Below are 16,413 nucleotides of genomic sequence, written 5' to 3' on the forward strand. Positions count from 1 at the left end.
CTCACTACAAACTTGACCTCCTGGACTCAAGGGATCCTCCTAGCTTATCCTCCCAAGTGGGTAGGACTACAGGCAAGCACCACCATGCCTGGCTAATTTTCATTATTATTTTTTTGTAGAGACAAGGTCTCCTTATGTTGCCCAGGCTGATCTCGAACTCCTGGGCTCAAACAATTCTCCTGTCTTGGTCTTTCTAAGTGCTGAGATTATAAGCGTGGAGCCACCGTGCCCAGCCAACATTTCTTAGATACACATTTATTTCAAAGTGTATAAGAAAAAAACAGCAAATCAAACTCATTATAGCTACTTCTTGAGTCAAATTTACTTTTTACATAAACTTCAGGTTAAAAAGTAAGTGCATTTAGGAAAAATATAAACTACATATAGTGTAAGTGCTATTGACAAAGGTCATGATGGAGGCTTGGAAAGCTCCAGTGAGGTGGAAAGTCTGGGGTAAGGTGATTGTGGTTCTGGTTCTAGTTGTCACTAACTAACTGTACTACCTTAACCAAGTTACAATCTTTTTGGGCATCTATTCCTTATCTGTAAAATTACAGTTGGGGTGACTTCTAAGATCCACCCAGTGCCATTCTTCAATGATGTTGTACTCTCTTGTCAAAGGCCATTACAAGGGATGCCAATCTCTGCAAAACAAAAGGAAGCATTCAACTCTTAACACAAGATGCCACACTTAAAACTAGTCAGGCAAATCAGTGGACCTAATGTGGAATTTTTTTGAGGTTAAGATACTTTATTAATAGAGTAGACTAATCCTTTGGAAGACTGGAAATACATTTGATTTTGTTTAGTAACTTTACATCTTTTGCACATGGAAGGGATCCCAAATATCTTTGAATTCTCTGGTCAATAAGATGGTCAAATAGCAGAGATTTTTATGTAGCATATTTTGAATGTGTTACCATTATTCCAAAATGGGAATAGGAAGGCTGGACGTTCATGATGCAGTCAGATGGAGTATTTAAGTAAAGTTAGTTTTTGAAGGAAAATACCCTTCTATTAGATGGAGAAAAACATAGACGAACACTAGACTAAGGTAAAGAGTTGTGTTTTAAGAAACAGGAGGTGTCTGCAGGTTTAAGATAAAATAGCTGATCTGGCTTCTGGTTTTATTTTTTCACTCAAAATAGAAAACATGTTAACCAGTTACCCATTTTCAGGGGTAATAAAATTTGAATCCCAAATTACCTCTAACTTTACTAAACTGTGTTGAATTAGTTTTTTTCCCAATGGTTTGAGAATACAAGGCCAAATAAAGACCTAACTCTGAGTACCAAAAAGCACTCATTGTAGAAAATATCTATCAATATGGTCAGGTTATTTGTTTACTAAAATAATATATATAATTTGAGAAATAAACTACTATTTCCTTGAATTGACATTACCATCTCTTTTTCTAGAAGGTCCCCAGTCACTCAGAGAAGATTGTCTTTCTGAAGGTTATCTATCATTAACTCTGAGCTAGCCTAAAGAGAAATTAGATTAACCAATTAGATTGTAAGGTGAGGAAAAGAAGCTTTTAATTATGATGATGATCTCTGCAACTACCTGAACTAAGCATTTTGGAGATCATCTAATTTTAATTAGATAAAGTACTTTTTTTTTTCTGTTTGGAATACTTATTACATCGATTTAACCTATTCAGCACAACAAACAAATGAACACATACCAACAAAACCCAAACAATCTTTTTTTTTTTTTTTTTTGTGGAAATATATCTGCTTGTAGTGGTGCAAGAAATGGAAAAGATGTTATGGGTGAAAAATTTTACCTGTGATCTCTAAAAGGCTATATTCATAGAGCACATTTCAACATAAATATAGAAATCGGACCTCTGGAATACCAACAACTTAATTATGTTACTCTATCAAAACCCTCTTGAAAAATATGGCTTCACAATTTTCCAGCTTTTTACAGTCTTTTGTTAAATATATCTATAGGTATGCCTTCCTGATCTGTGAAAATAATTTTATCTTTGTCATTCTCAGTTACAGTGAGTTCCTGGCACTCTCTGAAAGAGCGTGCACGCTGTGGGGAGCTGCCTGCTCCTCACTTTGGATCATTGCTGACTCCGCCTCCTCCTAAGAATGGCAGCCAGTCTCTGTCTAGTCTCATTTGCTGAAGATGCTCCACCCCTGGGAGGATGTGGCTGGGGGAGAATGGGCAAGCCTGAGCTGCCAACCCTCTTGGGCTTATCTGAGGTTGGGAAAGTGGTGGGTTTTGACACTCCGCGCAGGCTGGGAATTTGGATTCCTTTTTCAGAGTTCAGTCTTGCAAGGCTTCTCTCTCCATGATTACTGACCGCTGCAGCAGGGGAGGTTAGGCTGCCCTTGCTGAGGGAACACGGTGAGAATGGTAAACTTCCACGAAGCTTCCTGAGTTCCAGGAGCTGTTCTCTGGCTTGACTCAAAGCTTCTGTCAGTTCAAAGCGTTCTTCACATTCTCTACGCACTGTCTCCTGAAGAAAAGTATTCTGAAAAGAGAGAGGGGAAAAGAAAGCAGACTTAGCTTTAAATAATGTGCATAAGTAGATAGTTACTGACGATACAATTTGAGAACTGAACTGGAAATCAGAGGTCTGTATTCTTTGATTGTCTCTGTGATAGTCTACCACACGGGACAGACAAGTCAAGAACAGGAACAATCTGTGATGGTGGAAAGAAGTTGGAGTGCGTATTTGGTTCAACCCTTGCAGTTTGCAGATGAGGAGTCAGCAACTGCAGAGACTGAGTGACCTGTCCAGGGTTATTCAGATGTTAGTGGTGCGGCTGGTGTTAGAACCCAGGACTTCTAATACAGGCTTCAGTGGGGTTTCAACTTCTCTGCATCAAGTCGCAGACAGTATGCTCTGCACATGTAATACTCAATAGTTCATAGCTATAGAGTCATTAAATATATTCTTTTACAGTAGAGGTATACTATAATAACATAAACAGGTAAAAGCGCTTGAAGTGTAAGATTGAAAGAATAAAAAATCAGCTATAGCATTTAAACAATAAAATCAGTTCTCATATGATGCTTTCTCAATGGAACTTAAATAAGATGTTCATTTGCCATTCTGTAAGATAATATCCCAAAATAGAGAAGATCGTCTGCTATTAATTCCATTCATTCAACAATCATTTACCAAGTTACTAGAAGTTGTAGTGAATACAATCCCTGCCCTCAAGAAGTTTGTACCTTCATAGGTTTGAGCAGAACTGCTTTCTATGTCCATAAAAGAATCTAGACCCAAGGTGAAAGCTATGGGGTTTAAAATAAGGAAGAACTTTTTAATAGAGCTATCTGGAGGACACTGAAGAGTTGAATCTCACTTGACAGAGATATGCTGAAGCAAATTTAAGCTTCAAATGTGTGACTGGACTAGAGATCATTAAGCCTCTTTGAAATTCTGAAATTCTACATTTCTAGTTGAGGAGTTACCTATGTTTCATCTATGGAATTCATCAAAATTATTTCAAGTCCCATGGTAAGAATTAAGTCTTGGATCTCCCTAGTGTCCTGACATTCATGTCTTTATGATGTCAAAAATGAGGCTGAAAAGTAAATAATTCAAAGTAGTATCCTAGTAAGAAAACACAATGAAAATGAGTGTGCTATAGGATTCGTCAACTCAAAAATGAATTTCCATTGGGTTAGCTTGTTTGTAAAAACAGCCAAGGCACTCCCGAGTCTGCTTCTTAGTGGAAAACATCCTCCCTAAGGGTTGACTGACTAATCTGCTGTCAGTAGAACTAAATAACAAAGCGCCAGGGAAAGTAGCATCTTCCTGTTTTTGAGTTTCTCATGATTATAGACAGAACTCTATTCAATTCCAAATTTGGTAATCAAAATGGAAAAATATGGAGCAATTCCAGATTAGCCAATTGCACAGTAATTTTCTATAAAAGCTGCATTCCTGGGTCAAACAAATCCTCATCATTTACATATACTATTTACTTACTACATGACACACATTAAAAAAAAATCATGGGTTAATCACTTGCTTCTCGTTATTTTTAATTTTTGGAGGAATTGGAGAGAGCAAGGATGGTGTTTGTGGCTTTATCACCTAGTTCTCATTAACTCTAGCTGAAACACTTGTGGAAAAGGTAGGGGAGGAGGGACTAGAGAGGAAGATAACAAGGTGCCATGTTAGGTGTCATCTCATTTCCTGCTCCCAACAATTATATCTGACTAATAAAGACTGAAGCTCACACTGTTATGTAACTTGCTGAGAGTAATTCCACTCTGAAGTACTAAAGTCCCCTTCAGAGCCCTGCTCCATGCTGCCTATGCCTAAATTAGTTGCCTAATTCATTACATCAAACATGCAGGGACCATTTTGTTCCCAGGACACTGAAAACAAACAAACAAACAAAAGAAACCAAACAAAAACAAAAACAAAAAAAACAGTAGGACATTTTCATCTGGTTTTGCCCAGGTTTTCTAAGTTCTATTAATCAAAGTTTCTTTTAAAGTGGGGGAAAGACCCAATCCATTATATTTTTTGTCTACTAGTAGAGTAAGCTGGCAAAGTGTTGGAATTATTAAAGTGGTGTATTAATCCATTCTTGCATTGCTATAAAGAAATACTTGAGACTGGGTAATTTATAAAGAAAAGAGGTTTAATTGGCTCATGGTTCTGCAGGCTGCACAGGAAGCTTAGCAGCTTCTGCTTCTGGGGAGGTCTCAGGAAGCTTCTAGTCATGGTGGAAGGCAAAGGGATAGTGATGCATCTTACATGGCAGGAGCAGGAGCAAGAGAGGTGGGGGGAGGCACTACACACTTTAAACAACCAGATCTCATGAGAACTCATTCAGTATCACAAGAACAGCACCAAGAGGATGGTGCTAAACCATTCATGAGAAACTGCCCCTATGATCAAAACACCTCCCACCAGGCCTCACCTCCAACACTGGGGATTACAATTTGACATGAGATTTGGGTGGGGACACAGATCCAAACCACATCAAGTGGCTTTCAATAAATTTGTATAAAAATATCGCTAATTAAGAAAGCAATGAGAAAGAGTTAATTTTATTTGAATATGTGAAAGAAAAAAATAGCAATGAAAAATGAGGCCAACATATTAGTGACATGAATAACAGGCACAACAATATGGAATGATAAAGTGATGGAGGATGTGATGGCAAGAGCTTTCCTTAAAAGAAAAATAAAATCCAATCAATTTACTGAGATTAAATTCAAGTCTCAAAGGAAAGGAGTAATGATCTGGAGAAAACAACCAAAAAGCAAGTCACATAAAAGCTATTTCAGGCAAGTGACATTCCACTAAGGAGAACATGAAAGGGTAGAGTGAGCCAAAAGATGTCCTCATAGCAAGTTCAATGGGAGCAAAGACCTGGCAGACTCCAAGCTGAACTGTGTACCCATGTTTTATATCCAGTGAAGTCTGAACCAGTCATGGAAGGATCAGATTACACAGTTTCCACCAACACTAACTAGACATATTCCAAAGTAAGAGAATGGAGCCAGCCAGTGGAGTGAGGGAAGGGCTGCTGACTGTCTGGGGCTCACTGCTCTGCAACTCATCTTTCTTCAAGGTTATTAGCTTGCAAGACAAAGGATTAATTCTCTTTCTTCTATTAGTTCCCAAACCAGGAGACCCCTGAATTGAAAATAATATCCAAAATTGATACTTCTACTCTTTTCTGTGCCAAAACATCATGAAATGTTAGGTGAACCACACAATATCTTCATGTCATCTGCCACCATTACCTCCTCCTCTACAATTGAGATTATAACTCTGTTTTGTTCAACAGGCAATTCAGATTTATAATCTATTCAATTATGGGATTAAAAAATTAAAATAAAACAATGGAAGTGTAGGGGATTGCTATTTCAGGGGTGTAATCTGATAGGGCATGACTAGAGGACACGTGGATGTGGCTAGAGTAAGTAGACACATTAGTGGAAAATTCCATCATACGTGAAAAGAATCATCCGCTCGTGGTTAGTTTTCAGCAATTTAGTCAAGATGAAGGTTGGATTGTTGCAGAATTTTAATGTGTTTTCACTGAGTAACAAGGACAAATGTGCAAGATGAAATATGTTCAGTAAGACTGAAAATCATGCATAGTATTCTATGTTTTAGATAAAATTATCTTTGGCCATATTTTAACATGGCAAAAATAGAATCACTGGATTGTAACTAGACTGGAAGTCAAAATGGAAAGGAAGGCATGAGCCAGGTGAAGAAGAGGCAATGAAGTTTTCGAGGCAGAGTGGGCAGTGAGTGCAAATGCCTGGCAGTGAGAGAAGGAGAGGCATAACTTGGGATAAAACATGGCTTAATATGACTCAGGCAGGTGCACACGGGGAGAAGAGACCAGGACTGATGTAGGGAAGAGTGAGCAGGGTCAGATCAAGAGAAAATTTGTTAGTGTGCTAATACTAGGGTTTTGACTTAATTCTGAGGTTCATATGGAGTCACTGAAAGTTTATTTCAAGCAGATGGCTGGCAGGATCAAATCTGCATGAAAGGAAGGTCCCTTTGCTAGCTTTGTGAAAAACAGCCTGAAGTTGAGCAAGATGGGAGCCAGGGAGGACAGTAGGAGCCCCAAGTTTTCATGGAGTAAGTCCTTATCTCAAGTGCCCCTTGGGTCAGGTGGTCTAGGGAGGGGAGAACTAGGCACTCCTGCATCCTTAAGCTCTGCTGATTGGTGGTAAGCATTCTATAGATATCATTACAACATTTTCAGAATAAGGCCACTTTGAATGGGCTTAAAATATGGCTTAATTGCCCTCCCACTGAGAAGGAAAATGTCAAAATGAAAATATAAATTAGTTCATCATATGTTTGAAATTTCTAATATTAAAAAGTGGCCAATTTCCCCTACTCCTTGCAATATAAGGGTGGTTTATTTTTATATTTGTTTTCCTTTTTATTCTTAGAGACAGCTGGGTTGCTTTCAATTCCAAAAACAGTGGAAGAAGGGAGAGAAGGCTTTACTGTGTAACTTGATTGTTCTGAAGGTAAGACTGCCATCTGCAATGGGAATCAGCTGTATTTGGCACAATTTTGGGGGGAACATGCCAGGAAAGCAAGTCCTCCTCAGTGAAGAACAATCACAGATTGATGGCTTTGTTCATGCTTTAGACCGAGTAAGATCTGAATCAGCCATGGAATGATCAGATTACAGTTTCCACCAGCCCTAACTGGATATATCCCAAGGTGAGTGGGTGGCTGGCCGGGTGGGTGGGGAGCTGAGGTAAAAGGAAATTCTGTGGAAAAGTGTGGAAACCAAAACAATGAGTGGGAGTTTGCAAAGGATGTTCCCACCTCCCATTCAAAGCCTTCTAGGCTTCTGTTCAACTAATCTGATCAGCCCAAAACACTGCAAAAAGTTAGTGGAAATGGCCTTTTGGTAAAACAAGAATGAGAATCTGAAAAGATTTCCAGGAAAAAAGTAAGATGGATGTCAGGCTGGTTGTTTTCAAAATTATATTTCCCTGCTTACAAACATAATAAAACCAACTACAGTAGACATATTCAAACAAAAGTTGTAGCAACAGAGGGCAATAATCCCTCAGACTGATTTGCTTCAGAGGCAGATTTGTAGGGCAGAGAAGAAGAGCCCATGATGACCAAGTATGCAGGATTTACTTTTCTTAGTCAATAATCCAATTTAATTTAGATTTAATTAGCACTAATTAAACATACACAATTTAACTAGCACTAATTAAATATACAAAAATTTCTCAATATATCTTCTCATTCTGTCAACTTTCTGGTATCTTCCTCACCACAGAGACTCCCAGTCTGAGCCCCCTTCTGCTCCATGGCCCAAGGCTAAGGTTTTCAGGTTCTCAGTTCACTCATCCTCCCTGCTAACCAAGCCTACGTATAGTCCCTGTCCCCTAAAAGCTTTCCTGGTCCTCCCCATGTTTCCTGCTGGAGGATGGAGAACCTCCTTTTACCCTCTTACTCTTTAAAAAAGACATAGATATTCTAATTTTATTATGTCCCCAAACTGCCAACTACTTTTTGATAATTTACTTGCTGGTACTTTGGTTACTCCATTCTCATAGATGGAATTACCAGAGAAGTGTGTGCTGTATTCTGTATATTGATTAAACATGCAAATAAAATAAATGCTTATCCTAAAACTAAGCAAATCCCTCTTGCAAGTAAACTATTTGTGCTTGCAAATACCATGTATTCCTACAATTTAATCTTAGAGTTTACATAAATCCATCTTTGCTAGATTAGTTAATAAACTTTTTTCTTTTTGTTTTTTGAGACAAGGTTTCAGGTTGTCGCCCAGGCTCCAGTACAAAAGCATGATCACAGCTCATTATAGCCGCTATCCCCTAGGCTCAAGCAATCCTCATTCCTCAGCTTCTCAAGTGGCTGGGACTACAGGTGTGTGCCGCCATGTCCAGCTAATTTTTGCATTTTCTGTAGAGACAGGGTCTCCCCATGTTTCCCAGGCTGGTCTTGAACTCCAAGCTCAAGTGATCCTCCTGCCTTGAGCTTCTGAAATGCTGGGTTATAGGTGTGAGCCACCATGCCTGGCCTAAACTTTCTTATGTAAATGGAGTTTCTTTCTTTCCTTTTTTAAAAATAGAGTTTACATTGGAAACATATTTTCAAAACACCAAAATGTTAAAAATAACCCATGATGTCAATATTTTTAAAAAGTATGTAAGAAGTAAAATCCCTGTCTATCTCTTCCTATACTTCTAAGGTAACCACTGTTAATAGTTAGGAGGCAAATCTTTGATTTTTTCCTATCATCTTGGTAGCCTTGTAGAGAAACACATGTACTTTCCTTTGTTTTTTAAACAAAACAGATTCAAGATGCTAGGAGATGGTCGGGCAAACAACATAAACAATAAAAACAGCTGTTGTAATGAAAGCCAATACAGATCTATAGTCCTTTAGCCTTACTTTTGACATCCAAAAAGCTCTGAAAAGAAAAAAATGTAGCTCATTACATTTAGTGATAAAATCTGACTAAACTGATAGAAGGCTAATTACAGTCTTTGTCCCATTTCGTGTGAACATTCAGATGTTTCACTGCAGAAGTATTAATGTCATTGCATGGGGAGGCTGCCCTACATCTATGAGGACATACTGTACTAACTTTCTAAAATTCAAAATAATTTTATATCTGAGCCCAAAGTTTTCAGATAAGGGACTGTGGGCCTGTCTATATGGCATGTACTCTTCTTTAACTACTGTCTTTCTTTAGAGTCCTTGGTAGGTTTTCTTCCTACCTCACCAGAAGTTCCTTTTCTGTCACCATTGCTAGATTCTACTCCTCTTCCAAGCCTCTAAAAGTTGAAGTGCCTGTTCTCAACCCTTTCTCTATTGCCTAATCCTCTGGGTGATCTCATTCAGTCCCAGGGGTTAAGTATCAGCTACATGTGGATTTGTCCAAAATTGACATCTCCAGCTTGCCTTCCCTGTGGCCATAGTGCCTAGTCAACATCTCCCCTTGGGTATCTAATAGGCATATTAAGAGCAACATGTCCCAAATAAAATTCTTGATATTCCTCCCCAATTGTATTTCTTTTCTAGCATTTGCCATCTCAGCACTCTCTCAGTTGCTGAGATTCCAAACTTTGGAGTTATCCTTGACTCCTTTTTATGCTTTCATATCATCCAGTCCATCAGCAACTTCTATTGCCTTCATCCCTAAAATATATCCCAAATCTGGTGATTTGTCACCTCCTTCACAGCCTTGCTCTCATTTTTGCCCTCTTCAACCTATTTTCTAATCAGAAGTCAGTTATCTTCTAAAAATAAGTCAGATCATGTCAATTCCTTGTTCAAAATTCCTAGGTGACTTTCTATCACACTTAGAAAAGTATCCAAAGACTTATCACACTTAGAAAAGTATCATAGCCTACAAAGACTGCATGCAAACTGGCCCTTCAACCTTGGTTTCTATCACTATCCTTGCTCACTAAGCTCCAGCAGTGCTTCCTGACTTCCTTGTGGCTTCTTTAAGGTTCCCAGTATGCTCCTTGCTTCTGGGTCTTGACACTAACTATTACCTTTGCCTGGAGTGTTTTTTTCCTTGGAATGTTCTTTGCCTCATTATTTTCTCAGAGCCTTTTACCACCCCGTCTAATATAGCACCCCTCCTTCAGAAAGTATCCCTTTTATCCTGATTTATTTTTTTCTTAGCACTATAAAAACAACAAAACTGTTTACCTGTTAAATGAATGCATAAATAAGGAACTGCAGTAGGCGCACAGGTGTATAGCTAATTTTGCCTCTGAGATTTTGTGACTTCATGGAGGGGTTCTCTTTGCACTTAGACTTGAGGAATAAACAGAAGTGTGCCAGGCACCCGTTACTAAAGTTTAAGCTAGAATCTGCTTTGTCTTTTTTCATTTCTCATAATCTGAAAAGAAAATCTCATGAAGGTTTATATTTTGTTGCTTTTGTTTTACTTGTAACTTTCCTGATTTTTCTTTTAATATTCCTTGCTTGACCTTTATTCTTACCTCTGTCGCCTTCTGTACCAGGTCCTTTTTATACTTTATTCCTTTCTATTATTTTTAATTTTTTAAAATTAAAGTATTACATATAGCTCAAAAGTAAAATAATACTAAAACTCACAATGAAAAAAACACTTCTTCACATTCCCAAGTCCTGCCTCCCAGGAATAACCATTTTCAGATCTTTAAACTATTTCTTCTGATAGTTACCCTCCGTAATTCAAAATAACATCATTATACATCGATCTCTTTGTTTTTCAGTTTTGAACATATCTACTTACTGCATGGAACGGAAGATGAGGGTTCAGCTTTCTATACCAATTCCCAACAGATGCTGCTGCTCCTCCTATCCTCATATTTCTGTCACAATTTTTAGCTTAATCTATATTCATCTTTATATGATTATAGTATATAAACATATGCACATCTGGGCCATGTTCTGTACTATGACGACATTTTCTTCCTTGCACAGTTTCCATCCAGAGTTATTGTCTCATAATTTTTCTGCTTTGTTTTCTGGGTATTGATACTAATTTTTCACCAGACTTACAGAAGTGTAAATATCCTCTCGACATGTTCAAACACCCCATATAAGCTATCAGCTTCTCTTTGTTCTTGGAGACATACTTCTAAGAACCCACCATGCTTCTGCTCAACATTCTAAGAACTTTCTTTTGGTATGCTTGTTCTTTCAATCTGATGCACTGCTGTAATCCTAGCATTTCTTCCCACCGTTGTCCTGGGATTCCCTTCATCTCTCTCCTGTGTTGGATTCCTTATTTCCTGATTCCTATATTTTCTCCTTTATTACTTATTCCCTCATTGTGCTGTCATATATCTTCTAACAGCTTCCTGAAAAAGGTTGCCAGGGTAGTAGTATTTTTGAGAAGTCTGAAGTCCGAAAATACCTGTGTTTGATACTTGATGGATTGTTTTGGCAGGATATAGAATTCTAGGCTGGGCATAATTTTCCTTTGGAATTTGGAACGCATTGTCTTCTATTTCTTATTTCCTTGAATTTTCTTTTTCTTTTCTTCATCTTTTTGCTTTTTTCTTCTGCTTTCTAGATTTCACATCTTTATCATCTAACCCAAATATTGATTTTTAAACATTTCAGTCCTTATATTTTAATACTCACTCTTGTTCTTTTTTTGTAGCTGGCTGTTTATGTTTAATGAATACAATATCATCTCTTTTCTCTCTGAGGATATTAATTATATATTTTTAAGTTCTCTTTTGCTCCCTGTATTGTTTTGTATTTTTTTTTTCTGTGAAGTTCTTTTTTGCTTATTGTTTCTGTTCTTCACATTAGAGATGTTTCTCAAATAATTGGTGATCCTTGGCTGTTCGTGTTTAAAAATGGGTCCCCGAACGGGCGCAGTGGCTCACGCCTGTAATCCCAGCACTTTGGGAGGCTGAGATGGGCAGATCATGAGGTCAGGAGATCGAGACCATTCTGGCTAACACAGTGAAACCCCGTCTCTACTAAAAATACAAAAAATTATCCAGGCATGGTGGCGGGTGCCTGTAGTCTCAGCTACTCAGGAGGCTGAGGCAGGAGAATGGCATGAACCTGGGTGGTGGAGGTTGCAGTGAGCCAAAATCCAGCCACTGCACTCCAGCCTGGGAGACAGTGAGATTCCGTCTCAAAAATAAAAATAAAAATAAAAATAAAAATGGGTCCCCAAAATGTTACCTTAAGCTCAGTGTGCTTGTATTCGGTTTATTGGCTGAGATCCTTCTAAGTAGGTAGATTGAACATGGATATAGCCATTTCATTGAGATATCCCAACTGTCGGTATCAATGGGTCTTATCTTTTTTATTTATTGATTTTTGAGACAGAGTCTTGCTGTCACCCAGGCTGGGGTGCAATGGTGTGATATCCGCTTACTGCAACCTCCACCTTCCGAGTTCAAGTGATTCTTGTGCCTCGGCCTCCTGAGTAGCTGGGATTACAGACGTGCACCACCACACCCAACTAATTTTTTTGTATTTTCAGTAGAGACGGGGTTTCACCATGTTGGCCAGGCTGGTCTCAAACTCCTGGCCTCATGTGATCTGCCTGCCTTGGCCTCCTAAAGTGCTGGGATTACAGGTGTGAGCCACTCCGCCAAGCCGGTCTTATCTTTTGAGGCAGCTCATTTCTCCAGAGGGTGCTCTTCCAATTTCTTTTTTTATGGCCATTAATACATAAGCCTGGTTACTTGTGTTCTGAAAAGTGAGAGTGTGAAGGGTACTGGGAGGTCTCCCTACTTAACATACCCTTGCTTTATCTCTTTTGTCCTCAGGTTCAGTGCCTTTTCTCATTCAGTTTTGCTAGAGAGTAACCCCCTGGTACTCTGCCAGGATGGTGGGCAGGGGCTTCTTAGGAACTGGGAAGGCATCTCTAAGGATCCGTTTGCTCCGTTTATAATCTTTCAGTCTTGTTTTCCACTCCACCCTTACATCCCTCTTTCAGAGGCATAGGCATACAGAGATAGTGTGTGTTTGGTTCTAGAGCAAAATAAAGCAAATATTGCAATAAAGTCACATGAATTTTTTGGTTTCCCACTGCATATAAAAATTATGTTTACACCATACTGTATTTAAGTGTGCAATAGCATTAAGTTTAAAAAATGTACATACCTTAATTTAAAAATATTTTACTGTTAAAAAATGCTAACAATCATCTAAGCCTTCAGTGGGTTGTATCTTCTGCTGGTGGAGGGTCTTGCTTCAATGTTGATGGCTGCTGACTGGTCAAGGTGGAAGTTGCTGAAGGTTGGGATGGCAGTGGCAATTTCTTAAAAGAAGACAACAGCACAGGAATCATTTGAACCTGGGAGGCAGAGGTTGTAGTGAGCTGAGATTGCGCCACTGCACTCCAGCCTGGGCAAGAGTGAAACTCTGTCTCAAAAAGAAAAGAAAAAGAAAAAAAAGAACAATGATGTTTGCCACATCAATGGACTCTTCCATTTATGAAAGAGTTCTCTGTAGCATGTGATGCTGTTTGACAGCATTTTACCCACAGTAGAATTTGTTTCAAAATTGGAGTGAATCCTCTCAAACCCTGTCACTGCTTTATCAACTAATTTTATATAATATTTCAATCCTTTGTTGTCATTTCAATATTTTTCAAAGCATCTTCAGAGGAGTAGATTCCATTTCAACAAATGGCTTTCTTTGCTCATCTATAAGACATAACTTTTTATATGTTCAAGTTTGCGGCAGTTCAGCCACATCTTCAGACTCCACTTCTAATTCTAGTTCTCTTGCTATTTCTGCCACTTCCTCCACTGAACTTTTAAACCTTCAAAGTCATCCATGAGAGCTGGAATCAACTCATTTTATCCTCCTCCCATGAATCAGGAATGGTCTTAATGGCATCTAGAGTGGTGAATCCTTTCCAGAAGGTTTTGAATTTACTTAGCCCAGATCCATTAGAGGAATCACTAACTATGGCAGCTGTCATGTTATGAAATATATTTTTTAAATCATAAGACTTGAAAGTCAAAACTGTTCCTTGAGGCATGGGCTGCAGAACGGATGTTGTGTTTCCAGGCATGAAAACATTAATTCCCTTGTTCATCCCCATCAGAGCTCTTGGGTGACCAGAAGCATTGTCAACGAGAAGCAATATTTTGAAAGGGATTTTTTTTTTTTTTTTCTGAACAGTAGGTCTCAACAGGCTTAAAATATTCAATAAGCCATGCTGCAAAAAGATGTACTGTCATCCAGGCTTTGTTGCCCCACTTATAAAGCACAGACAGAGTAGAATAGATTTAGCATGATTCTTAAGGGTGCTAGGATTTTTGGGATGGCCTGTCCTTTGAAGGCTAATTCTTGAAGTTTGGCTTCAAAGCTTCTGTACCACAGCTATGAAAGTCCTAGACGGTACCTTCTTCCAATAGAAGGTTGTTCCATCTACATTGAAAATCTGTTGTTTAATGTAGCCACCTCATAAATGATCTTAACTAGATCTGGTTAACTTACCACAGCTTCGACATGAGCACTTGCTCTCTCACCTTGTACTTTTATGTTATGGAAATGGCTTCTTGTCTTGAACCTCATAAACCTACCATTGCTAGCTTCCAACTTTTCTTCTGCAGCTTCCTCATCTCTTTCAGTCTTCACAGAATTGGAGAGAGTTAGGGTCTTTCTCTGGATTAGGCTTTGGCTTAAGGGAATATTATGACTGGTTTTATCTTCTACCTAGACCACTCAAACTTTCTCCATATCAGCAAGAAGGCTGTTTTATTTTCTTATCATTCTTCACTGAGGTAGCACTTTTATTGCCTTCAAGAACTTTTCATTTGCATTCGCAACTTGGCTAACTGGACCAAGAGGCTTAGCTTCTGGGTTATGTCAACTTTTGATTTGCTTTCCTTGCTAAGCTTAATCATTTCTGCCTTTTGACTTAAAGTAAGAGATGTGTAATTCTTCCTTTCACTTGAATGCTTAGGAGCCATTGTAGGGTTGTTAATTGCCCTAATTTCAATATTGTTTTGTCTCAGCAAATAGGGAGACCTGAGGAGAAGAGAGATGGGGGGCTGGCCAGTCAGTGGACTAGTCAGAACACACACAGCATTTATCTATTAAGTTTGCTGTCTTATATAGGCACCATTCTTGGCACCTACAAACAAGTGTAACAGTAACATCAAAGATCACTGATTGCATGACCATAACAGATATAATAATAATGAAAAAGTTTAAAATATTGCAAGAATTACCTAACTGTGACACAGAGACACAAAGTGAGCACATGCAGTTGAAAAAATGACACTGACAGACTTTCTCGACATAGGGGTTGACATAAACCTTCAATTTGTAATAAAACCCAGAGTATCTATGGAGCACAATAAAGTGACATGCAGTAAAACAAATTATGCCTGCACCTAGTTTCTCCAGTTCCTGAGCCTCTCTAGTGTTGTGTCACATAACTAGATTTTCTGTTTTGGATCCTCCCATCCCCAATCCTCACAGGCATTAGGTTTCAATATTCTCTAGTCTGATAAGTCATTTGTCTCTCAGACACTTGCTTTCCATTTTTGTAAGCTTTGGTCAACATCTTTTTTATCAAGTGCTAACTTCTCTCCTGTTCTCTTTGTCCTACTGGATTTATTCACTTTTGATTAATTGATTGCCATTTTAGTGGCAGTGGAATGAAGTAGAGATAAACATACGTATTCAATTCTCCATGTTTAACCAAGAGCATTATTTTATATTTTTGAGTATCACTCATCTTCATTGTATGACTACAATAACTATAGCATTTAAAACTACTGCTCTTTTGACTCCCTTATGTGTGGTCTTCAAACAACAAAAATATTGAACTATCTGTACTGATTTTCCTTCAGTGATTGTATATGAGCTGTTTACTTGAATTTACCACATTCTTCCTCTGGATCACAACAAGGTCCCTAACAGTGGGGTCACACTGTCTTGACTGTACTCACATGGAACCAGTAGGAGGGAAAATGAGCATCAGAAGCACATGACCCATTTTGACTTTGGTTTTACTGATAAGTGTTATTCTCTAACATATTAACTTTCTTTCTTTCTCACTCCCTCTCTCCCTCCTTTCTAATCTTTTAATGTATCTTTTCAGGGACTCCTTGTTCACATTTACATTTCTAGCACAGTTTTATTTTCCATTTTCTCTTTTTATTGACCTGCACCCTTTGTTGCTCTGCTTTGTGACACTTGCTGTTTCTGGGGATGCGCTCCAATAATCCCTGCTCCATTTAGGAAGGCCCATTTTGCCCTTTAGAGGCTTTGGCTTTCCTCTTATCCTTGAGAACTTTCTTCATACAATTAAAAACAAAGTCTACCCGTTATTTGGCCACTTGAAAGAGAACAGGGCTTTCTTCCTCTTAATTAGCCTCCTTATTAGACCATTAATTTATTTTCATTCTAATGGGAATTTGTTTTCCACTTAAATGCAGCTTTATTTCTCC

General features: G+C 38.5%; 1 protein-coding gene across 6 annotated transcripts in view; it reads right to left on the minus strand.

Annotated features, from left to right (window-relative positions):
• Positions 1 to 208: 208 nt before the first annotated feature.
• LEKR1 (leucine, glutamate and lysine rich 1) overlaps positions 209 to 16,413 on the minus strand; it is a 226,432-nt gene continuing 210,227 nt past the window's right edge. For 5 of the 6 annotated variants that reach the window (XM_031663630.1, XM_031663627.1, XM_031663628.1 and 2 more), the window contains one exon: positions 740 to 2,491. In XM_031663630.1, coding sequence (XP_031519490.1) covers positions 2,078 to 2,491 — 414 coding nt within the window. In that variant the 3' untranslated portion in view covers positions 740 to 2,077. Of the gene's footprint in view, positions 645 to 739; positions 2,492 to 16,413 lie in introns of those variants that run through there. The other variant, XM_031663631.1, reaches the window with a different exon arrangement.

The sequence above is a fragment of the Papio anubis genome, chromosome 2 (genome assembly GCF_008728515.1).
Source record: "Papio anubis isolate 15944 chromosome 2, Panubis1.0, whole genome shotgun sequence".
NCBI classification, from domain to species: Eukaryota; Metazoa; Chordata; class Mammalia; order Primates; family Cercopithecidae; genus Papio; species Papio anubis.